This window comes from Phocoena sinus, chromosome 3, assembly GCF_008692025.1.
Source record: "Phocoena sinus isolate mPhoSin1 chromosome 3, mPhoSin1.pri, whole genome shotgun sequence".
Lineage (NCBI taxonomy): Eukaryota > Metazoa > Chordata > Mammalia > Artiodactyla > Phocoenidae > Phocoena > Phocoena sinus.
Window position 1 is genome coordinate 9,642,028 of NC_045765.1, and position 27,720 is coordinate 9,669,747.

Sequence of the window (27,720 nt, forward strand, 5' to 3'; positions counted from 1 at the left end):
TACTTTCAGATTGTTTTTCTTTCCTAGGACCGAGGCCTAGGTTAAGGAAGCTCTGAAGATGGCAGTTTACCTTCGGACCCCCGCAGAAGCACTGGAGATAGTCTAGCTGTGCTTCCAGACCAGTTCAGCCATCCTTCCTCACACAAGCATCCTTCCTCCTGGCCCCAGGCTCCCCTCTGTCTCCAGCCACTGCCCTGGGACACCCCCTTTGGATGGAAGGACATCAGCAGGAATGTACTACCTCCTCCCCGTGGCAGTGCTCTCTGACCCTGCTCTGCCTCAACATCCCCTCCTAAATGGAACAGACACACAGCGACATTCCTTCCCAGCAGGAAGGCCACCCTCATGAAGGGTGCAAAACACTCTGGGTGGCCTCTTAGGACCGCGTATTCTGGGAGTGGAGCTCCTGACGTCACACACACACACACACACACACACACACGTCCTTTAGTCCCTCTCAACCATGCCACCTCCTAAAGCTTCATGTGGGACAAAAAAAAGCACCAAGGGCCATGGATGACAGATGACAATGGTGCCTGGAGGCGAAGCCATGCCCCCATGCTTACCATCATGTCAAGTTTGCTTGTCATCAAACCTGGCACCACCAGCTCAGCCCAGATCAGGTTCTTCAGCCCAGTTTGAAAGGAAGGAAAGCATTTCTTTTAGAATCCAACCTACCTCTTGTCTGAGCCCTTGCCAGCCCAGCCCCCAACCCCAGTTTATACTGGAAGGAAGGAACAAGTGGCACCCCACTGAGTATGTCTTTGCGTGGACATGGAGAAGGAACGTCGTGCTATTGGACTGACACTGTTTGGGGGCTCAGCCAGGAGAAGACATTTTCTAGCAAACTGGAGTGGCTTAGAGAGAAAGCCATGCCCACTCCATGCCATCTCGAGGCCACTTACCCAAGGGCCACTGGTAGCCCATGCCTCACCAACTCACCCCCACTCCTTCAGTAAGGCACCCCTGAATTAAAGCAATTTCAGCAACAAAAATCCTACCTTCACTGAAACTATCTGGAGTCCAGGGACTTGAATTATAGACGAATTGTAAGAAAACATCCTCAGTTCTCCACTCAGCTTTTGTCAAGGAACTCGGCCTCAGCTGGGACAGAGGTGGCCATGGCTGCATGCAATGGGTCATGAATTTACTCATATTCCTGGGCAAATCATCTCATTATGGCTAGGGGGCAAGTGGGGGCGCCTCCCTTCTCCTGACACCTGCCTGGTCAGTCCAGGACCCAGGTGGCTGGTCAGGAAATGGTCTCCATCACACATACTTCATCCTACCTCAGCTCCATGCTGGCAGCAGTCAAAACTTTGGCCTAAAATAAGAGAAGCTAGGGAAACAGCTCAGCTACAGGGATCCAGCTACAGAGCAAGGTAGGAGGAAGCCGGCTCAAAAGGAAGATGAGTATTAATTTCATCTTAGAGGCCCTAGTGCCAAAATCGGAAGGTGCGGAATCCCCTCTCGGAGGAGCTATCTGACAGACACAAGCTCAAGGGTCCAAGTCTGCCCCAAGCCACTTCCAATACCACCAGGCACACACCCTCCCCACTCTGATTTGCCGAGTAGACAGAGAATCAGGGAATAACTTTTCATTTTTTCTTTGGTCTCTTTTCCAGAAAGAAAAAGGATGAACGAGGAAGAGGACCGGCAGTTGGTCATTCTTCGTGAGCGGGCCATGACAGTCACACAGGGCTAGGTACAGGCCTAGAAAGATCCATGGAGGGAGGGACAACAGGAGTTGGGGGGGGGGGTATCCACTGCCTCCAACCAACTACCAAAGCCACCTCTCAGAATGAGAGAATGAGCTAGAAGAGAGGCCTCAAATACCACCTTTTCCTCCCCAGAGTTCTCCAACACATAAACTCTCAGTGCTAATCCCAGTCGAGGTTCCACTGCTGATGCAATGCTGAAAGTGCCCCCAAATTTCCTTTCTGGATTAAGTCATACCTCTCCTCCCAACATCCCAAACAGGCAAGGGGGTAACCACAGCAGAAAAGTGAGTTGCTTTTCTTTTTTGTGAATGAACAGGAAGGAAGATACACACACACACACACACACACACACATTTGCGGGAAAGGACATTCACTAGAGTTGAAGTTAAGCCACATTCTCTTACATTCGCATGAAGAGAGAAAGAAAGGGGAAAAAAGGGGGGGAAATACTGGAATGGTGGAAAGGAAAAAAAAAAAACACAGAGAGAGAGAAAGGTTTGGTAGCCCTCTCATTACAAGTTGGTTGGGTATAATGTAAACACACTTCTGCTTTGCTTAATCACAGAGTGCCGCCCGTTTAGGTTTCAAAGGCGGCAGTAAATTGGGCGTAGCTGAGTGGAGGCTAAAAATTAACCAGCCATCTCTGTTTCAATTTGTAAGAAAACAAAAGCGGAAAGAAATTATAAAAAGGGAAAGGGTAGGGGGAAAAAAAAAAGGAACAGAGGAGGAGAACTGAACCACACAACCCAAAATGCAGGGTGAAATTGGAAAAGCAAAGAGGAGAGCTGGAACTACTTGGAACACAAAAGGAAAAGGAGATTTTACAGAGTTTTGATTGCTTGTTTGTTTCTTTAAGACCTTCCACAGCAATGCCCACTCCCTGGCATGCCTATGCTGGGGAGAGTCTCTCTGCCCCCCAGCAGAGGTATGGGGGCTGCGGGCATCCATCCCGGGGTCTCACCACTTCAGCTGAAAAGCGAAGGGGAAGGGACAGTGAAGGGCAAGAGCGCGAGGAATCTCGTGCTCATTTTCACTCTCTGTGAAATTGAATGACTTTTCTCCTCTCCGTCAGCCAAATCCCAGGCGAAACAGCTCCCGCCTGGGCATCTGGGCCTCAGAAGCTGCCCGCCTCTGCCTTCTTTCCTCTTTTCTATTCATTCTGTCTCATATCCGGGGGTTTTACACGCCCCTCTCTCCACCGAACTGCTGCCCACCCTGCTTGTGCCAAATCTGGCGTTTCCCCAGGACTTGAGGGGACAGACGCTGCAGGAAAACCAGTACCTGCCCCCCAATACTTCTTTCTGACTCATTTTAAATCAGAGCAAGGAGGGATTTTTTTTTTTTTTTTTTTTGGTGGTAGTGGTGTTCATCACAAACTCTCACCATCCTGGATAATTCTGGGGCATCCTGGCCCCAGTCCTAGGACCTGCAGCGTCTTTTGGGTAAGATGAGTCCTCCAAAGACGGAGGGGCACGACAATCAGTAACACACGGCAAATGAGCAAAGGAGGAAGAATGGAGAGAGTGGAGGGAAACAGAAGGGAAAAGGGAACATCAAACGTGCTTCAGGCCTCAGGAGGACGGACGCACCAGTTAGGCCCATCGCGTCTATGCATGTATCGTTTGGAAAGAAGAATCAACAGAACAAATGCCAGCCAGTAAAATAAAATGGGGTGGGCAAAAGGGGGATTGAGAGCAACCTACCCGGAGTGTGGACAAAGTAAGCCAGATAAAGATCCAGTTCTTTGATTGTGACTCCAATGTGATGTGGCTGCACGCACAGGCCGGGGTTCGAGCACTGGGGCGACTTGTAGAGCCGCTCCCCGTCAGTACTTTCCAGGGGGATCCCCTTAAACAAAATCACCATGACCAGGTCCAGCCGCCACACCTTGTCGGCCTGGCGAAGGCAGTCAATCCGCCGGATCTTGCCCTTCTGGTCGGGGTTGGAGAGCACACAGCAGGGGGGCTTCTTGCCCGTGATGGTCAGCACAAAGTCCTCTCGGAACTCGGGCCGGATGTCTTTGCGCAGCTTGGCCAGCAGCCGGGATGCCCACTTCTGCTTGATCTCGGGCTTCTCGCCCAGCAGCTCGTCCTTCACCGCCCGCTCCTCGTCCTTCGACATCCGCTTCTCGTGCTTCTTGAAGTACTTGCGCTTCCGCGCCTGCAGGTTGAACCAGGTGTAGGAGAAGGCGCGGACGTGAGGCAGCAGCGCCTCGATGAACGGGTGGAACTCATCCTGCAGGCGGCAAGCCGGGAGCATGCGGGGCGAGGGAAGACAGGAGGAGGGGAAGACGGGGTGAGGGGGAAAGAGAAAAGGAGAAAAGAAGCGTTAGAAGGGGGGCACAAGAAAAATCGCCTTCTCCTCCTCCGCCCCCCGCACAACAATTTTCTCTTGCGATTGTTCTAGGAAAGTGTGGTCTGGAGCTGCCACCAGCCTAGCCAGCTGCTTGCTCCCATCTCAGCCTCAGCAGCCAGACAGAGACACCCAGAGCCTGAGCACACACCTATTCTCTCTCTCTCTCTCTCTCTCTCTCTCTCTCTCTCTCTCTCTCACTCACTCACACACACGCGCTCACAGACAACGTTGCCGTCCACACACACACGCTGCTGGTATCCCCGCCAGGCTCTGTCGCGCCCATGACATCTCCATGTTCTATCGCAGCCTCGAACTCGTCTCAGCTCGCCCCAGCACAGTGTCCAGTCTGCACAAATGCCCGTGGACGCACACGCAGGGCATGCGGGGGCCACCTCACGCCCGGACACCGGTAGGTTTTTGGCCACCCCCAAGAAGAGAGAACATGACATCCACGAGCCAGCGAGCGAGGAAACGGCTTTGGCTTCCCCCTCCCCAGGCTGTTTTCATTCTCTTTTCTCCTGCTCCGATTGGAACATCCACCCCAGCATTTTAAAAATCAGATCTAAACCCTAAATATGTGATTTCAGCTTTGTTATCAACACCAGTACTAATGTTAATCTCAGTAATAAGGAAAAAAAACGCTTCTTGTTAACACAAATAAGGTGGTGGTATCGATCAACCACATTAGGGTTAAAAGCTACATGGGGCATCCTGCGCCCCATCCCCACTGACCCCTTCACCCTCCTTCCCACTCAGTCAGGTGACAGAGGGCCGGGCTCTCGGTTTTTGGTTTTTTTTTCTTTCTTCTTCTTTTTTTTTTTTTTTGCTTGTTTGCTTGTTTGAAGTTTAAATAATAATTGATTTCTGTTTACAAAAATAAAACTGGAAAAAATTAAATAATTACCATTGATCTGAAGCACCCGGCAAAGCCCAACGCCCGATTCTGAGCTTCTGGACTAACAGAGTTGTGAGTTGGGGGCGGGTGGGGGGAGGGGGGAGGGGGAGGAGCAGGGGAGGAAGGTAAATGTTTTAAAGGGGGTTATTATTGGTGTTCTGGGGAATAGGGGCCGGGCTTGGGTGGATTCTCAAACCCTTCCCCCTCCTCCCCCCCACCCATGCTCCACTGCACAGAAGGGGGAAATTAATATTTTTTTTAAAGGAGCAAAAAGAAAGAAAGGTCAGGGATAGCAAGCAGAGAGAGGGAGCCAGTTGGTTACCACACACGCCAGGTAAACAAAAGCCAACAAAAAAATTTTTTTTCAGTTTCACCCCCTGTGCATCACCTTCCAGTTAAAAATAAATAAATAAATAAATAAATAAAATAAAAATATGCAAAATTTAAAAGTCAAAACCTACCTCCCACCCGCCCCCCCCAACACACAACACGCCCTACCCCACCCCTGTGCAAAACAAAAACAAAAACAAAAACCAGGAGGGGGAAAAGCGGCAGCTGAAGAAAAAGGCTTTCGGCTTTGGCAGCGGCACAGGGGTATAAACTTCGAGCTGCCTCCCTCCGCCTCTGAGCCTGATCGCAGGCAAAGGGGGAGCTCGCAGATTCCCGGGGAAGAGGACGAGTTCGGACCGGCTGCAGATCGTCGCTGGCAGAAGCGTGCAAAAGAGGGAGGGAGCAAGGGAGGGAGGGAGGGAAGGAGAGAGAGAGAGAGAGAGAGAGAGAGAGAGAGAGAGAGAGAGAGAGAGGACATGGATGGGATGGGGCTGTGTGTGTGTGTGTGTGTGTTGTGTGTGTGTGTTTGTGTGTGTATGTATGTGCGCTGGTTGGGTTTTGGATTTTTTTTTTTTTTTTTGCTTCTTTTCTCTCTCTCAAACTCCCTCTCTCTCTCCCCTTTCATGCTCAATCCCCATCCACTTGCTTGTGCCAAAGCCAGTAAAAAAAGGGGGGGGGGAGGAAGGGGGGAGGGAGAGAGAGAAGGATCCACCTATTTGGCAATGAGACATCCTCGAGCAGCCAATGGCTGCGTCCAAGGGGAGGAGGGAACCGGGCAAGCCGAGAGGGTGGGGAGAGCCCCGGGCAGTTGGAGACCAAAAACAATTTGCCCAATCGACAAGTTCACGTCTAATGAACAAGCAAAGTCCAGCAGTTATGAATTTTTCATTCCAGGCTCCCACTCGGGTCCATTTGGCAGCGGCCACCCAGCAAATCTGAAGGGGGTGAGGGGAACTGGGGCTGAGGAAGACACAGAATTTTTTTTTTTTTTAAGCCAGAAAAATAAATAAATAAAGGCCTGACTCCGGGCAGGCTGTCGGGCGGGAGGGAGCCCCAGAAGGCCTTGGGGAAAGCAGCTGCGCCTTCTTCTCTGTGTTTTGGTTTCAGTCTCTTTCTCTAAGGCCCGCACACTCTTTTTCTGGTTCTATTTCTTTTTTTGTTTATGGGACGCACAGGGGCGAGTGGAAGTTTTCCTCCCTGGCCATACACACAAGCCTGCCTGCCGTGCTATGAATAGAAAGAGAAGAAGAAAGAGAGCTCGGAAAGTGTGGATGCCAGCAGCACTTCCAGGGCAGGGACCTGGCGCCCAGGGTGTAGCCACCCTTTCCCCCGGTCTGGCTGCTGCTCACAGGAGCACTCCCAGACAGACGAAGGAGGCAGGCCCCCCCCAGCACCTCACAGCCTCCCTCTCCCCAGCCCTCAGCGAGCTCAGTGCCTCCCTCGGCAGCGGCCCACACCCAGCCACGCACGCTCCATTAGCAGTGAAGAGGGATGCCAACGCAATGCAGCTCTGCTCGAGAAACTGCAACAGTTTATTAAAATAGCCTCCTGTCACAGCACTCCACTGACAAGCACTACACGCAGCCACAAACACAACAGCCAACCCCGGGAGGAAGTGACAAAGGCATGGACACTACTTCCAAACACAGGGTCCCGCCTGTGCACGACCGCCGCCACCACCTCCTGAACTCTTGATTCTTTGCTTTCTCCAGCTCTGCCCTCTCCACTTGGTCTGTGTTTAGTGTTTCTTGGTTGGAGGAGAGGGAACACTCACCTACCTGTGCCCCGTTCAATTCAGACTAAAGGGCCCAAACCATATGGAGGAAGGTGCAAGAGCATGAAATAAGAACCCTAAAGGAAAGGAAGAGAGCTAATAAAGGAAACAAGAAAGCAGGAAAGAGCTCTATCGGGAAACGTGAGACAACCTTGGGGAAACCGAGTCACCAGGAAGAGCTCCCCAGGGGAACCCCTGCTCTGGACCTTCCACACAGACAGGAAAGGTGAACATGGGTGGGAGAGAAGCCAGGAGTGTGGAAGCCTCCACTGGGTCCTCTCCGGTAAGGGCCCTTGAGCAGCCATGCTTTAGGCCTTTGAGAAGCAGTAAGGAGGGGACAGTTATTAAAGAAATGGAAGAGCGGAGGAGGACATGAACACAGACAGGGAGAGACTGATCCTACTCAGAACCCAGTCCCTACAGCTGCCCTCTCCCCAGGTGAGGCTCAGCCCTCAGCTGGCAACAGAAAGGTCACTGCTCACTCTCGCCCCTTTCTTCCCCACCTGAAACCCTGTGCTCGGTGGCCTTTACGCACAGCGGAAAGGTTCGAGAAAGAGGGCCCGGGGTGTGCCCAAACAAAACATGCAGCCCTGGGCTGGCGCTGGACCCAGACAACAGGAACAGTGCCGCTCAGCACCTGGGACCCCAGTCCAGGCCCTGACTGGCCTGACTGGCCGAGAGAAACAGTTAGAGGCCAGAGAGCAAGAGGCAGGTGTCACTGCAAGACAGGCCTCTTAGGGTGGTGTTCAATAATTAACATCACGTTAATAACCAGCTTGGGTCCAATTAGTCAAGGATATTAGCTGAGTAACATAAGGTACCAAACCCTGCCTCTCTCCACCTTGAGAGAAGCAATGTTACTTTCTAAAGATGAGACGAAACAGGCAAAAAAATATAATAAAGATGAGATGGTAGAAACTAGAAGTGAGTTTATATTTGGCATGGGGGTGTGTTTTTCCAGTATTTTGATTCATGCTAAATATTAGACACCAAACAGAAAACAGCCAGTGTGAGCCTCCTAGAGAATCCTAACATGTTCCATCTCCCAGACCACCATGCTGGGTGCTAAACATGGGTCGATTCTGAATCCGGTGGTGCAACTGCCTAGGTGGCAAGGGAGATGGTGGATGCAAGGATCCACTTGTAAGTTAGGGAAACGGGACAAGATCCATGATTCACTCCTGGGTGAAGGGAGAGGTCAAAGGTCGATGGAGTGGTGGAGAGACTGCACATAAAAGTGGCCCAGGAGGACCAATGGAGTATCTCCATGGAGCCGCGGGGACCCACTGCACCCCCTCAATTCTCCCTTAACAGGAAGAGCAACAGGCACTTCCCAGGGGAGGAACAGGGAAGGAGAACAATCATCAATTGTCCTTCACCTGCCGGTGGCCTGTAACCTTGAAGGTGGGCTGAGAGGATTCCCAGGCAGCAGTCTCCCCTCACCCTGCTCCCACAGAGGCATCTGGCTCTCGGGGGGGAGGCCTTCCTGGGTGAGCAGCCAGGGTATTTCTAATGACTGGGTCTCTCTCCCTCCTGTGGGGCACACAGAGAAGAATCGCTCAGGTTCCAATAGAAACACTTGGCGAACCCGACCCCTACAGCCCCCTCCTCCTGAATGCCACTGACGGCGGCTTTCGGTCCTGGACACGCCCCTCAGAAACCCCAGACAAAAGGGGACTGTCCCCCTTTTGTTAAGAGAGTAGAGGCTCCTGTTGGAAGATTACCTGTCCCAGTCTCGGTCTTGGCTAGGAACTCAGATACTCTGCACTCTGCACCCCGATCAGAGCCAAGGCAAAAAAAAAAAAAAAAACCTCTGAGGATTCAAGGCTTCTCCAGGGCTGAGCCACCTGAAAATGTAAGGGCTCAGGGGATGGAGGGAGCAAGGGGACAGGCAAGCCTTGGAGGAGAAGGAGAGGGGAGGGGAGAAAGGGAATGAGAGAAAAAACGGAGGGGTAAGGAAGCCAGTGATGCTGGTGACAGTAGCGAGCAAAAAAGAAAATTAAAGACAACAAAGAGGAAAAATTAAGGAAAAGCAGGGAAAAGGTATTTTCCCTCATTTAACAGAAAAATCCCAGAAGCCAGAGATTCGACTTTTAAAATTCACATGGGCTTGTAGTTTGTGGAAAGGAATTTTTCTGCCTTTGTGAGAGAAAGATCTCTCTCATTACCGTCACGTATATAGAATTTGATTTTTTTTTTAAACAACAACAGTTTTCACTGAAACATTTCTGAAATACCCATGCTGGTTTCAGCCATCACTAGGAAAAATGTGCCTCCAAAAGAAAAAGAATGAGCAGGCCGTAGGAAGAGGAGGAATAGGGGGAGGGGAAAAGAAAGAGAGAAGGAAGCCCAATCCTGAGAGAGCAAGACAAGCTGGGCCCAAAACTGCAAAGAGAGAGAAGGACAGAGATGGAGGGAAAGAAGATGCAGCTGAAAAGGGAAAATGAGCAAGGAGAAAAGATAAGGACTCTAGGACAGGGGGAAGAAGAAGAAGAATGAGACAGAGAAGCAGAAGGGGAAGAAAAGAAAAGAAAAACTAGCTAAAGTGACTGCTTCTAGCTTGAGAAAGTTAAATGTGTCGCTTTCCAAAAATCCACAAAAGAAATGAGGCCTTCTGGATTATTTAAGGGAAAACAGGGAAATGTGTACAGAATCTCAGTCATATACACAGTATTCAAAAATATTCAAGGAAACAAAATAATTTTCCCAGCCTGAGACAGGTTTTGCAACTGGCCTATACCTGCCACTAGTAAAACATCTAGAAGCACAAGAAGTTATATCTTTAAAAACAGGGCGACTATTTGGAGGTCACTTTATCTTTAAAAAAAAAAAAAATCCTATTTGTCCACATCCTGCTTGCTTTAAGGCTCAGAGTTATTCTTTCAGACCCTGGACACATGCTAGTTTTATATATGTCCGTGTTAATTTGGATAACTGTACACAGTGCAAATAACTGACAAAAACCTACATAGGAATTACCAGATATATCAGGATCCATTTTACTACTGCATATCTGCAGCCTGGGTGAAAAAAGATGCAGGAAATTTTAAAAGGCCACAAATAGAGCCCTGATTAGCCTGTCCAATTCCCGGGATGTTATAATTCAGCGTTGGCCTGAACCAAAAAGAAGCCAACTTCGTACCCCTGAGATCTTCCATCTTGTCCCACAGAAGAAGGGATACAAGAAAGCAGTGGCCCGACTCCCGGACAGAAATGGAAAGAGAACCCGTAGGCAGCAAAAGGAAGGGGCCGGCTGCTTATCTGAGAGGTGGGTGGGGCCTCCCCTCTCTGGGGGGTGGGGGCGGGCAGGCAGGAAGGGGCTCTGCAGCCACAGTAAAATCATCCAAGAGTCTGGAACCGCCAAGCATGGAAACCAGAATATGCACATTGCGAGGAGGCTCGGAGAATTTGGACAAAGCGGGTTTTTGGCTGACTTGGGCCTGTTTTTCTCTGCCCAGGAATGGCGGACCGGACGGGGGTTTTCTAGCATCCTCAGCTTGCTGAATGGATTTGCCCTGCACCCCTTGCTGGGTCTAGGATGAGGCCTGCCTCAGAACCAGGCTGCACACTCCTATAAACCAACACCCACCCCCTTCCCTTCCTTTTCTCCTCCTGACTACAAACCGGGAGCGGTGGCCTGGGATCGGGCCAACAGGCAGCCTCATTCTGGCTCCAAACACTACCCTGCTCCAGGCACATCTCCCCTCTCCCTCCTGGCACTGAATAAAATCGGGCAGGAATAGAGGTATTGGGGGAAGACGATCTATTCTCTCTAGTGCAACTGGAAATTGTTTACTTTCATCCTCTACAGAGTATGGGAAACAAAACCCTAGTCTTTAATTCACTATTTTGCTTGAAACTTTCTTGTGTCACCAAATCGAAGTAAAAGCCGGGAAAGTCAGAGCCCCGTCGTCCATTCAGGGAGCTCTGTGAGGATGGGACCCTCCGAAGGTCAGAACGAACCAACGCACAGGATAGATGACAGCCAAGGGCTTCAAGGGGCAAGGGCAGTGCGAAGCCTGAGCCTCACCCACCAGGTCGGTCTGGGAAGTGTCACTCCATGGTGGTCAAGGGTCCGGGAAGAAGGAAGAACCCCACAAGCCAACTTCACAACTTTCTCTAAAGAAAAACTGACAAAACGCATGGTAAGGGGAGACTAGCAGGTGAAGATGAGGTCTGTGCCCAGCGCATTGAGAAAATATCTGGAGGGCAAGAGAGGAGGCCAGAGCAAACAACAAAATGTTGAAAACTCTCGCCCAAGGCCCGGCTGCCAACTACTGACCCCAGAAAATGCTTGGGGATCCTCCAGGGGAGATGGTCCTCTCCCCTCTCCCCACCACTCGCCCTGCACTTTGGAGACAATTCCTGTGGCCTTCCCAAGTCCTTTTCATGAGCTCCAAGAGTTCTGTCAGGATGTTTTGACACCCCCTTGCTTTGCCAGGTCTATTCCCCCTGCCACAGGAGAGAAGGGCCAGGGCAAGAGGAGAGTTTCTCTGAGCTCCGGGTGCCCTCTGCCTGGTCTGCACGCCCCTAGACCCAGAGAGAACCTCTTTCTTGCAGTTGCTGTGGCAACAGGCAGTGCCCAGAGCCTGGGGCAGAGAGCTGGTGGCCAGGATGGGAAGAGCCCGAGGTTTTCACTGCTGCTCGAGGGCTCAGGGGAGCTGGATGGGCCCTGTCCAAGCAAGCGGCTTCCCCCAAATGTACAGTTTTAGGAGTTGGAAGGAAGACATTTTTCAATCCCTCAAAATGTATTGTTCTCCCCAACTATTTTATTATCAGGATCATTGCCAAGGAAACCCGAGAATCCTTATTCCCCCGGTGTCTAGCCCCTTCTGAGGCTGGCACCAGGGTGCCCAGAGCTTAGGACCATGCCCACCCCTCGGCCACAATCCGTCCCTCACTGGCTCCCTTTCTTTCTTACCCTCTCTCCCCCTCTGTGTCCTCCAGCTCCAACACAAACTGTTTGCATGGGAAGTCTCCCTCTATGACCCGATTCAGCACACACAAGAGAAAACTGTGGGCGACAGACCCAACGTCCTAACGAACTTGAGTTAATTAATGCTAAGGAAGAAAAGAGGCGCCCTCGCTCTGTTGAATCACGGTTCACTAGCCCTTTCAGTTTGCTGTGGGTGGAGGAAAAAAAAAAAGAGGCTTTTTGGTTCAAATATTTTTGGGGGGCGAAGGGAAAACAAAAACACCGCAGAAGGGCCGTGGAGGGCGAAGCTGTCAGTACCTGCCCAAAGGAGCAGAGGCAAGAGCGGCCAAGCGTTCTCCCTCAAGCTTCTGGCCTGAATGGTGCTGGAAAGGCCAAGAAGGGGAAAGAAAAGGAAGGGGATTATCAACTGATTGCGGGCCTGTTCAAATAAATCGCTCCAAAAAATTATACTGTCAGACTGTAAGATACATACATATACATACACATTTTTTTTAAAAGCCCAAACCCAACAATTTGATTTCGTCAGAGCCGTGAAAATGTTTTAACAGTGCAGAAAACCGAAGTACGAATGGCACAAGTACAAAAAATTTAAGTGTGCAGAAAAAAAAGAAGAGGTGGTAATGGGGAGGGGGAGAACAGCTGCAATTTTGCTTTCCAGATGTTGAGAGCAAAATGTAATTGGCATGTAACTTCTTCCTTACCAATTTCTATCCTTTGGTCCTGAGATGTTAAAATCCTACAGCTAAACCTATGTCTGCAGGTGGTTTCCAGGCACTCCGCACATGTGGAGGAAGGAAGCCTCATGGGCCACATGCCTGAGGGGTTTTTTATCAGCCCACTAATTTTTACAAGACCTCCCACCATTCCTTAGTGGAGAGGCCTGAGCAAAGCAGGCTGGAGAACTTTCTTATTTAAATAATAATAATGATTATTATTATTTTGTAACCCTCGGCCTTTACTTTTGAGGCTGTGCCTTCCTTTTTAAAAAATAAACTTTTTAACTGAAGTGTGGCACACAGAAAGAAGGCACACAGTTCTAAGTCTTCCACTCGATACATTTTCACAAAGTGAACACACCTGTGTACCTCCACCCAGATTAAGAAATAGAACATTTTCAGCACCGCTCAAGGGGCCTTGAGTTTTTCAACTACAGAGTCCTCATAATTCATATGCCTTAGAAATAGCTCCTGCCCACGCCAGCAGCCTCAAATTTGAGCACCTATGTATACACGCACATTACAGAGCCAAGTGCACTACTCATGTGACCACAAAAATTCATAGTGAAAAGAAGCCGCTTGAATCCTCACTGCTGCAGACGGGTTTCTGCGCCTCTGTCTGTCTGTCTGTCCGTCTCTCTCTGTGCTTGCCCAACTCTGATCCCATCAACAGGGCAACCAACTACGCAGCGGGGTTAGTGGACAAGCAGGGCAAGTGTGGGAGACAAACTGGGCCCACCGAGCTGAAAGCTGACTGACGGGAGTAAGCAGGCAGGGACTGGGGGGCCCTGATATTAGGTGGTCATGAGGGAAAAGTGGCTCTGCAGAGGCAGGGGTTCCTGAAGGGTGAATGCGCACACAACAGGACAGGCTCCCCTCGTCCCTGTCCAAAAGAGCCTTGCAGGGAGAGGAAGGGAGTAGCAGTGGCAGAAGGGGGCCTAGAGAGTGAGGGGGTCCCGGGGTGGAGCTGCCGCGGGAAGGGAGGCCCAACTCTGCTGCATCTGCCTCCCTCTTTCCCTGGCTCCAGCCCCAGCTGGCTCCCCCCTCACTTTCACTCGCACTAAATTTACTTTAAAATTTTAAAATTAAATTTTAAAAAAAGCAGGAAAGAGAAAGCACTGAAGGCAAAATACCTCCCACAATATCTTTCCAAGGGGAGAAAAAAGTTTCTGCTTATGTAAAAAAAAAAAAAAAAAAAAAGAATGCAAGGGATCGCTGAAAAGTCTAAGCACCGAATAACAAGGTAAATAAAACAGGAACCCATTTAATTAAAAACACCTGAAGCAAATAAATAACTCCCATTGCAATGCGAAGCCACTGCACATCCACTGGTGCCTGGGGCACAAGCCCCTACCCCCAATTTCTTGCCCTCTTTCCCCTTTCTTTTCTCACGGGAGCTGCGTCTTCCCCAAGCACCACCAAAGCCTCTTTTCCCTTCAAGCCCGTCCACCCCACACCTGGGGGAATGACCAGGACAGTGGCCCAGCCTCCCACCAGCCTGAAGCAAACCTCTGCAGCCCTGATGAAATGTTTCTTCTTCTGTTCCTACATCTCCCTAGGCTGTGCCCACCACTGGCCCTGGACCCTTCTCTCCTGCCCCAAATCTAGGCCCTGTGGGTAGTGGCACCATCCTGGGGCTGGATGCCAGCCCCAGCCCAAGTAGACAGCTCTCTCCCCTACCAAGGGCACGGGGCTGCCAAGGCAGGCTCTCGAGGACCGAATTTTCTCTTCCTATTGCATATGAGGCTGGGAAGAAAGAACTGTTTAGCTTAATTTAAAATATGATAAGGGATCTGAGCTCTCTGAGGCTTCGATCTTTAGAAATACTGGATTACTTGATCCTTTTTTGGGGGGGTGGGGGGTGCAGGGTAGGCGGCGAGACTGTTCATCTGAGACCCCACACCCGCCAGCCACCGGGTTTGACTCTCCCACCAGCCGGCCGCCAGGGAAACGCGCCCTCGGCTGGCACGGGGGTACCAGAGCCCGGCTCCTTTCTTCCTTTCTTTCTTTTTTAAATCGCTCTAGCGAAAACCAGGCAGTGGGTCAGGGCCCAGAGGCAGGGGAGGGAAGAAGAGAGGGTTGTCTCTGAAAGAGGGGGGAAAAAAGGAAAGCGAGCCTCCAACTCCGGGAGAAGAACGGCCGCCGCGGCAAGTTTCCCGGCTTGTGCCAGTTTGGGGATTTGCGAATCAAACCGGAGCGGAGGGAAGGCGATTGAGAAATAAAGCCCGCATTAAAACTAACTAGCTTTGCCTAAAAGTGCGCTTTCCACCCTTAAAGAAGACAATACCGAGGGGAGAGGAGAGACGAATTATTTCTCACTCTTTAATTATTCCAATGCTTAGCATTATTAAAAAAAAAAAACCCGCACACATGAGCCAATGATATATTCTAACCCTCAACAAAGCTGGTATTTTTCTCTGATTACAGACTTTGCGGTGGCAAACCCGGGCTCCGACGACAGAGGCAGTGCAGAAGCGCGCTCCTAAATGAGACACAATTTTATTAAAATCATAATAATTCCTCGTATTTCTATAGCGCCTTTTCACGGGCAGAGATCCCAGGTGCCCCATGCCGGTTCTACCAGGGAACCGGCGACCAAAAGCTCAGTCGCCAAGCAGGCGAGGCTCGAGCTCCACGGACAGCCGACATGTATTTTTTCCTTTCTTTTTTTTTAAATGCCTGTTTCCATTAAACATTCTCTGTCTCACGTTAAGAAAAAAAAAAAAAGTACAAAAACTCCTTACAATTTTTAAAATAATTTTTTTAAAGAAGAGGGAAAAGATGACCCGAAAAATAAAGGGGGGGAAAGGGGAGCTAAGTGTGGTCTGGGAGCCTGAGGGGAGTGGATGCGACTGGGATGGGGCGCCTCCCAACCCATCGAGGGTGCCGAGCGCCGTGTCAACCGCTGCCCCGGGTCACCTCCCCAGTCGCAGCTGGAGCGGGCTGAGTCACCCGCACGTGGAAAAGGAAAAGGACCTAACGCCATCAAAGCGCCCTTAAGTAATTCGGGCGATGAGAAGTCGGGTTTATGACTGGCTTCGGAGGGGCAGATCGGGAGGCCCCTGAGTGCTTTCTCTGAACGCCCGGGGGCTGCTCGAGCTCCAGGGGTAGACTGGGGGGGACGCCTTCCGGACACTAGCTTCCCTCTCCAACAGGTTAAGTCGGATCCACTCGGCTCACACGTTCTTTTTCCTCTTTTCCATCCTCTCCCCCGGCCTGCCCAGAAGTGTTGCAAAATGGCTGGAAGCAATGGGTGGAGAGGCCTTAGCGCGCCCCAAATTCAAGAAGTCAGCGCCGAGGGAAGGCGGTGTCGATCAGAGGATATCTGAGGGGGAAATTTTTTATAAAGGTTCTTAGAAGCTGCGCAACTCCCGCGGCCTGAGGGCGGAAAAGAGGGAAAGGGAAAGCGCATTTTCTAACACTTAGTCACATTTCTTCCCTGTGCTCGCTGGAGGCCAAACGCCCCCAAACCCAGCCAACCCTTGAAACAAACAAAATGCTCCCCTGGTAAATTTCCCCGCCCTTATTCACACACAAAAAAAGAGGCGACTTGGGGAGAAATGGGGAGGCTCTTCCGAGGCTAGGGGTCTGGAGGCTGAGACGCGTACAAGGGATTCTCTCCGTAAGGACGCCCCAAAGTTGCCCTCAAGATTCTGGGGCAGTTAAGCTCAAAAAGTCCCTCGAGCAGCCAAAGAACAGGAATCATTAACATCGCATTCTCCCCAAAGCCCCCTCGTTATCCCCTGTCGGGTATCAAGATGGCACAGGAGGAGGGACAATGAGGAAACGGCGGCCCGGAACCCCACGTCGCGCGCCTGGTGAAGGGACCGAACCCGCCTCGAGGCCAAAACGCCGCCATTTGAGCCCCTTCTGGCGCAGGCCTCTGGTGCTGCAAATGGCGAATGTCCCAGGACGCGAACCAGGCCGGCCCTCGACGCCCGCACCGGGTTACTTTTTGCGGGGTCGCGGGGAGGGGTTGGGCCGCAACGGGGCTAGAGGGAGCCGCGCCAGCGCAGTGCGGGGTCCGAAAGGCCGCCACAGACCCCCTCGGGGTCTAGTTGGCATCATTCTGGTGCTTCTGGCTGCGAACGCAAACGGCCCTAGGCCTCGCCTGTCGCCGCTGCTCCTTCACACCCATTCCCGGTTTCCCCTCACCTGCCCGCGGGGGCAGTGGTCCTCACTCCTCATTCAACGCCTGGAGCCGTTCCGCCTGCCGAGCGACACAACCTTGTGCCACAGGCGCTTTCCACATCCGGGGCTTCAACGCACCACTTCCCGCCTTTTCGCCTCGGTGCACGCGCACGCCCGACTCTAAGCACTGGCCCTCAAACGCCCTCGGGTCCCGGCCGTCCGCACCTTGGAGGGCTATGCTGTCCCCTTCTACCCTGTGGTGCGCGTTGCAAGTGACAACGACAGTCAGCACCCAAGTTCTGCGCGTGGAAAACACCCAGCCCTCCCCTTGCCTGAGCCCAGGGGAGGCCTCGCCACGACCCTCACCCACCTATGTTGCCCCCCAAGCCAAGCGTGAGCCAATTGCAGCGGGTCGGGGAAATGTCACGCACGAAAAGAATACCCGGGAGGTGACAATGAAAGGAGTCGCAGGAGGCGGGAGCCTGGCGAGGGGCATACGCTGGGGCTAGCACACGGGCACCGGGCACCCGCTGCACGGCTCTGCCGGAATTTCCACAAACACACGCGGACTGGGGTGCTTCAGGGCGACTTGGGGGACGGTCTGGATCCTCCCCTCGGGGCGCTCTGGAGAAGGCACGGAAGTTGATCTTTCTTCGGCGGGCGGGGGCATCCGGAGGGCTTTGGTTGGGCAGTGGGGCCGTCTAGGGAGTCTTGGGACGCCGTCCCCCCACCTCCGTTCAGCGAGACGCTTCTATTTTAAGACATCTCCCATCCCTCCAAAACCCACCCACACTCGCTCCTGAGGTCCACGGTGCTCACAGGGAACCCGCCTCCAAGCCCCGGGCGCACCTGAGGGAAAGTCCAGGAGGGCTCGTAGCGCGCGGCCTGAGCTGCCAAGCTGGACTCAGGGGGGTAAATGGAAGTTTCGCCCGAGAAGGGGGGGGGGCATTAAACGGCCTCTTTGTGGAGAGGAATTGCAGGCCGTCACTCAGGATTAATTTAAGCAGCAACAGCAAACACACCAAAAAGCAATGTCTCGCCACCAGCACCCACCCCCGCGATTGTGTTTCGGGGAGGGCTTGGGGATTCGGTGATGTAGCTCGGCCTTTCGTGGGAAGGGGGTCCCTAGCCTTTAAGAACGAGGGGCGTCCACAGTGGGAAGGGGGGAGGCTGCTCCTGCCTCGCCCCACGTCCCTGCTTGGAGAAATGGGGTTTTTTGCAGGTTTGGGAAGAAGCCGAATAGGGATGGTAAAACCCAAGTATAAACGTGGAGCGGGAATGGGGGGAGGTTCTTACATATAAGAAATATATATAAAGGTACACATTTCCAATATAAATATAGCACATGCAGGGGCGCCACTGGGCAACAGTTCTGGGGCGTCTCACCTGCGCCCCAGGGACATTTGGGGAGGCGGGTGTTCTAAGAGAGATGGGGGCGGTGGGAATTAGGCCTCCGATTCCCAGTCCCCTCCCCCAAAACCTGAATGCGGTTTTGCAGCCAGGTGCCCTGGGCGGCCTGGCAGGTGTGCAGCTCACGTGAAATACACGCGTGTGCAGACTGGGGAGGTGTGTGCCCGCGTGGGCCTGGAGCCACGTGCGCGGGCACCGGCAGTTCCTGCAGGCTCACCTAAGCCCGGGACCCCCGTGGGGACGCAGAGCAGTACCAGCGCTCAGAACCTCGGTGAGGATGCAAGCAAGAGCGCATGGGTGTGTGTGTGTGTGTGTGTGTGTGTGTGTGTGTGTGTGTGTGTGTGTGTGACCCCATCTGAGGTTGGGAAAGGGTATTATTTATCGGGGGGGGGGGTGTGCTCCCAGCAGTCCCATTGGGGCGTGAAGCCCGTGTATGCGTATAAGCTGGCGGTGCCTGGGATCCCGGTCGGGGGCGCCTGGCTAGGGCACTCTGGCGACCGGGGTCTGAGCCCCTGTGCAGGAGCGTGCTTACGTGCAGTGCGTGCGCGCGGCCGAGTGTCCGCTGGGTCTTTGGACCTGGGATTGCGCCCGCCCGGGTGCCCCGTCGGGGCCGATGCGCCGGGGTGTGCGCATGTGCTTGCCCTAAGTGTAGCCACGTGCGCCGGGGCCGCCGTCGCCGCCACGCCGAGCCAGGATTTGGCCCCTGAGCGGGCCAGGGGGCAGGGCCCGCCCGCCGCCCGGCGGGTCTCAGCGGGATGTCGTTGGAGCGGTGTTGGTTTTGGCCGTGGCAGCGCTAATGGGGGAAGCCCCGGGGAGCGGGGCGGGGGTGGGGTGGGGGTGGTGGAACAAAGAAGGGGAAAGCGAGCTGCAGAGGAGGAGGAAGCGCCCTGGAATGCGGAGGGCCCTGGGGAGTAGGGGTACAGGGCAGCCCGAGTCTCCCGGGCATGGATTGGGCCGAGGGACTTGCCTGGCAGCCTACGGCTTGCCACTCCCACCCCCAACTGTGGATGGAGACAGAGGTTTTGAAGACCCAGGACTTCTCTGCCTTCCAGAACCCTGGCCCCAGCCAAAGGCTCCTACATATGGAATCCAGCAGAACCGCAGGCTGCAGCCACCGCGGTCCAAAAGGAGCAAAGTAACATTTGGGCTGGAGGGCATGGCTCACATTTCCTCAGGTGAAGGCAGACAGTGTGAGCCCTCTTACGCAAGGGGCCAGGAGGCCCCTTCCCCTGTTTCTTGGCTGGGCTGCTTAGAACCTCAGTTTTTCCCATCTGGGGAATGGGAAGGGAACTCCCATGCGGGGGTGGGGGTCAGAAGGGGGAGTCTCAGATGGATAGGAGTGGGTTGAAAAGCAGTGAGATCTGTTTAAATGTCGCTTGCCCCTGGGGGCCTGGCTGAGTAATTCCTGCCACCCCACTTCTAGCCTCATGACCTTGGCATGTGACCTTCCGGCCTGTTTCCTCATCTGTAAAACAGGTTACTCATACCTGCCTTACGCTGAGAGGGTTACAGGAGGTCACGTGCACCCGCCCACCCACTGCCCAGGCATAATTGCTCGGGAGTTGGTAGCTGTTATTTTTATTGTGAGGAGTCTATGGCTGTGACAAGCTGTGACGCTTGGTGTGATCGCGTGAGGCTGGCTGTGTGTGTGACTGTGCCGCTGTGTGTGTGTGCGTGTGTGTGACAGGTTGTGTGTGAGACTGTGCGTGGACGACAGATTGTGCCGGTGTGCGGCGGTGCCTGTGACAGGCTGTCACTGCGCGACAGACTGCGGGTGGCGGGGTGTTGCGGGTACCGACTGTGAGTGGAGATGAAGCGGTGTGTGGGGCTGGGACCAGGGGACCCCCCATAAACCTATCTCAGTGAGGGTCTGGCTGACAGCGAGATGGGGAGGCTCTCAGGGCCTGGGGGCGGGTCAGTCCGGTGTCCTGTCCAGCCTTGGGCTTTCTATTGTCCAGCGGGATCCCATCTGCTTACAAACCTCAGGAGGGGATGTTTCAGAGGGACCCTGTGATGGATCTTCCCCCTCCCACATTGTGTCAGCTCAGATGCCCACCCCCCATCTTCTTGCCTGAGTTTGGGGAACTCCAGGAGGCTCATCAGGGACCTCAGGGCATGGAGGACCCCAGGCCTGTCTGGCTTCAGTGAGGGACACACACCCCAAGCCTGTTTCCCACGATTTCCCTGAGCTCCAGGCCTGGGCAGGGCTGGTGGAGACCCAGAGAAGGAGGGATTTAGGGAAAGATCAAGAAAAGCCAGGAGAGAAATGGAGGGAGCGGGGAGAAAAACAGAGACCTCCCTGGGAACTGGCAAACCTAGAGTTGCTTGAGGTCGGGGTCTCCAGTCAGGGTGGACACCCATCAGGTTTGCAGAAATGCCAGATGACACCTATGAGCACTGCTTGTACCCCACGCCTCATGCTCAGACCCCGCTATTAGGGACTCACTCCTCCCTTCAATGATTCCAACCCAGGCACTCTTCTCATCAGTGTGGGATTCTGCTTCTTACACCCTCTGGGCCCAGCGCCTCCTTCTACAGTTGGAGAAACTGAGGCTGAGAAAGGGGAGGGGACCCATCTGAGCACCCACTCATGCCCACCAGACCTGAGAATGCAGGACTCCAGGCTTCGTGGCCATGCACTTTCCCAGTGTGGAAAAACCTCACCAGCTGGAAAAACCCCAGGGCCTGTGGGCTGGGGGCAGCACACTCCAAACCCTTCCCTCCCCCCTGGGTGTGTCAGTATGTGGGTGTTGTGTGTGTTATCAGTGAGCGCTATGGTCCTTGCTTGTCATGTGTCTGGTGTCGCAAGCTACAGCATGATGTGTGTGTCCCTCTGCCGGTGCGGGCCTCTGTGTGTCTATGTGTCCGTTCAGGGCCAGCCCCTGCCAGAGAGAGGGGAGAGGCGTCAAAGCACCCCCCCCCCCGAAAGTGTGTCTTTGATACTTGCAGCCTCGGCAGCGAAAAACAAGTTTCCACAGGGCCGCCTTGGGCTGAGGCCAGGCCGTCCTCAAATAACATTTGAAGTTACTTAGCAAACTTTGTTTAGTGCCGAGAGAGGCGGGCAGCGAGCTGGGGTTGGGGGGGGGCAGTAAACCGGTTCCTCCGAAGTCCCTTGTCCCTCTGGGGGCACGAGTGCCCAACGTGGGGCTTGATTCCCCCACCCCTGGCTCTGGACGGGGGGAACAGAAAACTTGAAGTCCTGGGGACGGGGGTGACTTGGGGGAGGAAGGGTTGGAGCACCCTACAAATGAAGCCTTGCTTTTCCCAGTCCAGACCCCCGGCTTGCACAGAAATGCCCACCTGGTCTCCCAGTGGCCCAGAGGCTGACACGAAGCCCCGGGGCCGGTCAGAAATGGGAGAGTCTGCACTTCTCCGCCACCCCCTTCCTGCAGCCCAGCTCTGCCAACCTCGAGGCTGGTTGCACGAGCTGGCTCGAAGCATGTTTCCCCCTCCAGACACACACTCACACAAGCACCCAGAAAGCCCCCCTCATGCCCATATGCTCGGCCCCCCAAACTCTCTCTTCCAGGGTCCCAGCCCCAGGCAGCAGAGGCCAGAGAGCCAGCAATGGCGGGTTTGGAAGTGAGGTTGGCGCCTATGGGAGGGGGAGGGGGAGGAGATGCCAAAAATGGTGAGCCATTACAGGGAAGCAGGCGAGAGAGCGAGGAAGCGAGCAGGGAAGATGGAAGCCAGGCGGGCATCCTCGCCGAGCTCCAGGATGCAAAGGGGCAGCGGGAAAAGCAGCCCGGGCCCTTCCAAGGAGTAGGCATGGGGGACAAGTCCCAGGTGGCACGGGGCGGGCAGGGGGCCGGGAGGTGCCCAGCGTTCCCCCACCCCCACTCCAAGCTTCAAGATGGAGACTGGCAGCAGCAGCCGCTCGGCTCTGCCCAGGCGTGGGGTGGGGGTGGGGGGCAGGCAGGGTGCCAAACCAAATGCCACCAGGCTGGGCACGATGGTTGCCAGCCAGCAGTGCCTACCCCACTAGCCCCAGCCCAGAGCCCTCACACCTGGAGTTCTGGGGGTGGAGGGAGATGGGGACCTAGTTGGGAATCGGGGTTCCGGCAGACAAAGCCAGGTCCCCAAGACCCTACAAAGATGGCACGGCCTGGCACTGCCAGGGTGACAGGCTGGGGTAAAAATAAACTGGACCCGCCCCAAGGGAGCTAAATTGAGGGGCCCAGGTGGAAGTGCCACTCCGGGCCACCAGCTGCCCCAGCCCCACCCCCCAGCTCAGAGCGGCACAGTTGAGAGTGCCCGGTGCCCATTGACGCCCAGTTTCTGTAGAGAAGAGGCGCCGGCCATCTTGTCCCCAGGTCTTAGGCGGGCAGCATACGGCGTATCCACAAGTACGGCTCACGGATGACCTCGGACAGCAGCAACAACAGGCTGTGCGCTCCGGGCAGACGGTGGGGGCAACCATGCTAAGTCACGTACCCCTGACCTCTGCACCGCCCCCTTGCAGAGGGCAAAGGGCCTGGGAGGCCGCACTTGAGCTGTGGCAGAGCAACAGAGTTGAAAGTCAACACCGAGCCACGAGGCCTCCCAGACCACCTCTGCTAAAACCACAGCTGCCCGGCACTTCCGAGGACCCTACTGTTCTCTTTTCCCCATAACACCCATCGCTGTCTCAAGTGCTGGACCCTCCCTTGTTTATCGGGTTCACGGTCTACCCTCTCACCGGGGCTGGCACCTCCACTGATTTTGCTCCTCGCCGAGCCCCCAGGGCCTAGAACAGGGCCTGGCACCCAGGAGGTGCTTAACAAATATTTGTGGAAGGAATGCACAGGTCCCTGGCTGCACCCCCAGCACGAGGGCTTCGGCTAGGTGCCCAGCAATGTGTGGGAGAGGGTGTTGGGCCCTGCCAGGAAGGTGAGGGCAAGCCTGGCCAGTGGGTGTGCAGAGGGGATGAGATAACCATCCACTCTCATTCTGAGCCCTGGACAGAAAAAGATCTGAAGGTCAGAGCAGTAAGGACGGTTCAAGGGCCAACAGCAGGGACATACTTCAAATGGGGGTATGGAAGGCCTAGAGGCCCACTCCGAAATTTGGTAAAGGCCAGAGAATAAGCTGCATTTTTGTCCCATCAGTAGGATTTAGGATGGTGGCAATCAGAGAAGAGGCTCAGGCTCCACCACTTTCTAGCCCTTGGCCTTGTCCCAGCGTGCTTCTCCTCTGAGTCTCAGTTTTTCATCTATAAAATCAAGCACTTACTTCACATCAGGCACTGTTTTAAAGGACTCTGGATAAGCCAACTCCTTTCTGATCCTTACCACAACCCTGTGAGAGAAAACTGAGGCCCAGAGAAGTTGAGCAACTTGCCCAGGTCACACAGCTAGTGAATAGCAGAGCCAGGATTCAAACCCAGGAAGTTGGCTCAGAGGCCCCATTCCCCTAATAATGTCCAAATGTCCCAAATGCCAACAGTGCCAAAGTGGAGAAACCCTGCCCTAATATACTGTCAGACACACACACGGGCACAGCTAACCCTTGCCACACCCGCCTCATGTGGAAGGATTCGGGGAGACAAGCTAGGAAGGCACTTAGCACAGGTCGAGACACAGCGAGCCCACGGCACACTTTAGCCATTGCTGTGATTTTTAGGACAAACACTCATTCACTTATTATCCCACAAAACGCTTTCTTCCTGTATGATTCCACCAGTCGTATTTCTCCAGAGTCAGAAATGAGGAGTCAACGGCCAGAGGATTAATGAGACAACCACACGGAGGACAAGAGTCTCAGAGGTCAGCCTCGCCTCCATCCTGGACGGTCTCGATGGCTGCCAGAAGCAAGACCGTGAGACGGGGGCCCCTAGCCGCTAGGCCCAGAGGGCCAGGGTCTCCTGGGCATGCGTGGGCATGTGGCCTCCCAGGAGTATCCCCCAGGCCTCTACAAACCAGCACAGGGACTCAGAGCTCCCAGTTCCCTCAGGAGAGGCTGGGGTGGTTGGATCTGCAGCTCAAAGACAGCCAGCAGGGCCAGCAAGTAGAGGGGAGGTACAAGGAGGGCAGGTCTCGCCTCTCAGGTGCCATTTCCAAGCAGGGCCAGGTGTGGCCCAGGTGTGAATGGGTGTGTGGGTGTGACCCTCGTCCCTGTGTGCTGGGGCAACATGGGACTGTGTACATGCCACACCATCTGCACCTGGGCTTGTGTGTGTGTGTGAGAGGTGGGGGGCCCTGCATTTGTGACAAAACATGGGTCCTAGTAAGCAAGACACTGTGAGATACTGTGTCAGCTGGACTCTTGTCCGTGTGTGTGTGGGTGCGTGCGCACGCAGTGGGTGTCAGGGGTTAGCTGGGCCCATGTGTGTAACTGTTGACATTGGGGGCTGGATCATTATGTGTGGTTGGGGCCATCCTGTGCACTGTGGGGTATTGGGCAGCATCCCTGGCTCCCACCCACTAGGTGCCAGTGGCAAACCCCCCTCCAAGTGTGACAACCAAATGCTTCCAGACATCGCCAGGTGTGTTCACCATGTGTCTGACAATGTCCCCGTGTGCGTGTGCCGTGTGCTTCTCACCACGTGTCTGTGGGGCCGTGAGCTCCTGTGTGTTGGGCGGTGGCAGTGCCTGTGTCTGTGCTGTGTGTCTCACAGTGTGTTACCGTGTGACCATGTGTGCCCCAGGGTCTGCACCCACATGTGTGTCCCTGCGTGTGTAGCACGAGCCTCTGTGTTCAGTGTGGCGGGCATCCCTAGGTGTCTGGGCGCGAAGGCGAGCCTCTGTGTGGGAACGCCTGTGTCTGTGTGCTCCTGTCTGTGTGCTGTGCCAGGGTGTGCCGTGCCTGTGTGACAGCGTGATTCTTTGTGCCTGTGTGTGCCAATGAGAGTGTGCGACTTTGTGTGAGATGGACCCGGAATAAACCCCCGAGATGATTCTACTGAAGCCGATATTTGGATGGACCCTCCTGGATGATTCGGCCCCCACCCCAGCTCCTGGCTGCCCCGGACTGAAAGCCGCTTCCTGGGGCCGAGGGGGTGGGGTGCGCCTCTGAGCTGCCCCTTACTCCAGCTAGGCTCCTGAAGATTCAGGTGGGCACAGACCCCACCCCCCCGCCCTTGCCCCATCTGTGCCAGGAAGGCTGGCCCCGAGCTTTCAACCAAGGGGGCAGGGTCCTCGGCGGCGGTGGTGGCATTGCCCCCTACCCACTGCTGGACACCAACCCCAGCTTCCCTCAGGGTGGGGCCCAGTGGGGGGAGAGCTCCCCAGTGCAACCCCGGCTTCCGATTGGCTATGGAGCGCCGCAGTGCCCGCCACCCGCCTCCCCCTCCCCGCTGGCGCAGCCACATCGGTAGTGATGGCAAACGCAGCTTGGCGTTCTGGGCACAGCTGCGCCTCACAGAGGCCTGCCAGCCCCACCAGAAGCCAGACACCCCAGCTCCGTGCCCCCGACCCCTCCCCACCCGGCCGCCCGCCCAGCCGGGCAGCATGGTCACCCCGGCCACCGCTCTCTCGGGCTGCCAGGCCCAGTCCACCCAGCCCCCTCGCCCACCAGGCCTGTGCCCCCTTGGCCAAGCCCGCTTGGGGGCCCAGGCCCCTGCACGCGGCCACTCCCGCCCTCAGAGGGGCTCCTCCAGAGGGGGGGGAGGCAGCAAGGAAGGGGGGCGGGGAAGGGGGGAGCTAGCCCTTCTTTTAGTGAACGCGCCCAGAGCTGGAGCCAAAAATCGAGGAGGAGAGATATTCAGACGGAGCCAAGATGCGTTTGGCAGGAGGAGAGAGAGAGAGGGAGCGAGGGAGCGGGAGGGGGGGAGAGAGAGGGAGGAAGGAGAGGGGGGCGGGGGAGCAGGCAGGGGTCCTCAGTTTCCAAATCCGCGCTCTCAGGGCCTCGGAGGGACAGCGGGCGGCACGGAGGTGTGGGACCTGGGGCAGGCTTGACCGCTGGGGACGGTAGGGGGCAGTGGGCTCTGGCCCACAGAGACAGCCGGACACCCCAGCTGGCCAGGCCACGACGGACACAGGCAGAAGCCAAGATCAATGTGCGCCGGGCAGACAGAGGGAGGCCTGTGGGCGGCCCAAACACACACCCGCACCTCGCCACACAACGGGCTTCTGTCCATGCCGGGCCAGGGGCACGGGTGGGGCCCACAGCAGGGCCACCTCATGGGAAGCCTCGAAGAAGCCAGCCTGCTCCCAGACACTAGCTTGGCCGCCATGGTGGGCACTTCACAAGGTGCCAAGAGGCCAAGGGAGGCCAGGGAGAGGGGCCCATGTGGTGAAACACACATTGATGGTCACAGGGACAAGCCCGGGACGCACAATGCCATGGGGGCAATACCTATAGGCGCACGCATCGACACAGGTATGTCAACACAACAGGCCGCCATGCACGGTAAGGCACACAGATACAACGCCTGTCACGACGATCAGACACCCAGAGGATTCGACGATTTGTTTAGTGACATACCACAGCGGCACCGTGACATAAAGACCACATCAGGTATCCCGACACACATGGTGACACACGCCACCAACCCCACTGTCACCCGAATACGCAGAGACGGAGCTTGGAATGGCCCTCAGAGACACCAGGCCGCATCCAGTGACATACCGTCCGGAGACACAGGGACATTTGGAAAGGGACCCACACACACGCACAGCCACACTGCCGCCCTCGGGAAAATGGTGGCTCTAAGGCTCACCATGCTGACAAACACACATGCGAATCGGGGAGAAGCCGGGGAGCTGCTCAGGGATGTCTCCCCTGGCCCCTTCGCCTCCACATCCAGGGTTTTGGGGGTAGGAAAGTGCAGACACCCCCTCCTTTTTCCCACCTCAGCTAGGAGGGACAGGAGCCCCATCCTCAGCACCGCGTTGAAGGGAAGCACGGTTGTCCGGGCCTCCTCATCCTCTGTTGGTCCAGCTGGAGGAAAGCGTGAGACCCCACACTTGCACTTCAAGAGCAGAGGACAGGAACCAAGCAGACCAAAAAGGCCAGGCTCCCAGCGGGTTGGAAGTGGAAGCAGGTGGTCAGTGCGGGGGGGATTTCACTGTCAGCCACAGCTGCATGCCCACCCCCTGCACATACCTGAAACGCCCACTTGACCCTGCCAAGTGACCACGTAGGGTCCCACACATGCATCCTGTCCCCATGGTGGTCCCAGGTGACAATGCCCTGACGCAGATGCAGAAATGATTCTGGAGCCATGCAGACATCCCTAAGGTCACCACTGGGACCCACCCAGGTCTCTAGGCTCTTTGCCCCACTCACATTTGGGCACTCATGTGCACAGACACTCCTGCACATTCTGGCACAAGGCCTCAGAGCCCAGCCCCAAAGCGGGCCTGGTCGAGGTCAGGAAAAGGGCCAGGGCAGCCAGAGCCCCCAAGAATGGCATCTGGTCCCCACGGGGCAGCCCAGGCCTTGGCATTCTCCCTGCCCCCTCCCCTACCCCCACCATCACCTCTCCCTGCCTTACACCCCTGCCGTCCCCTACTTGGCCTACAGGACCCCAC

The 27,720-nt window shown here is 55.0% G+C and overlaps 1 protein-coding gene across 11 annotated transcripts in view; it reads right to left on the reverse strand.

Annotated features, from left to right (window-relative positions):
• NFIX (nuclear factor I X) overlaps positions 1-27,720 on the reverse strand; it is a 128,472-nt gene that overhangs the window by 75,715 nt on the left and 25,037 nt on the right. For all 11 annotated transcript variants that reach the window (XM_032625442.1, XM_032625439.1, XM_032625440.1 and 8 more), the window contains one exon: positions 3,425-3,956. In XM_032625442.1, coding sequence (XP_032481333.1) covers positions 3,425-3,842 — 418 coding nt within the window. In that variant the 5' untranslated portion in view covers positions 3,843-3,956. The remainder of the gene's footprint in view (positions 1-3,424; positions 3,957-27,720) is intronic.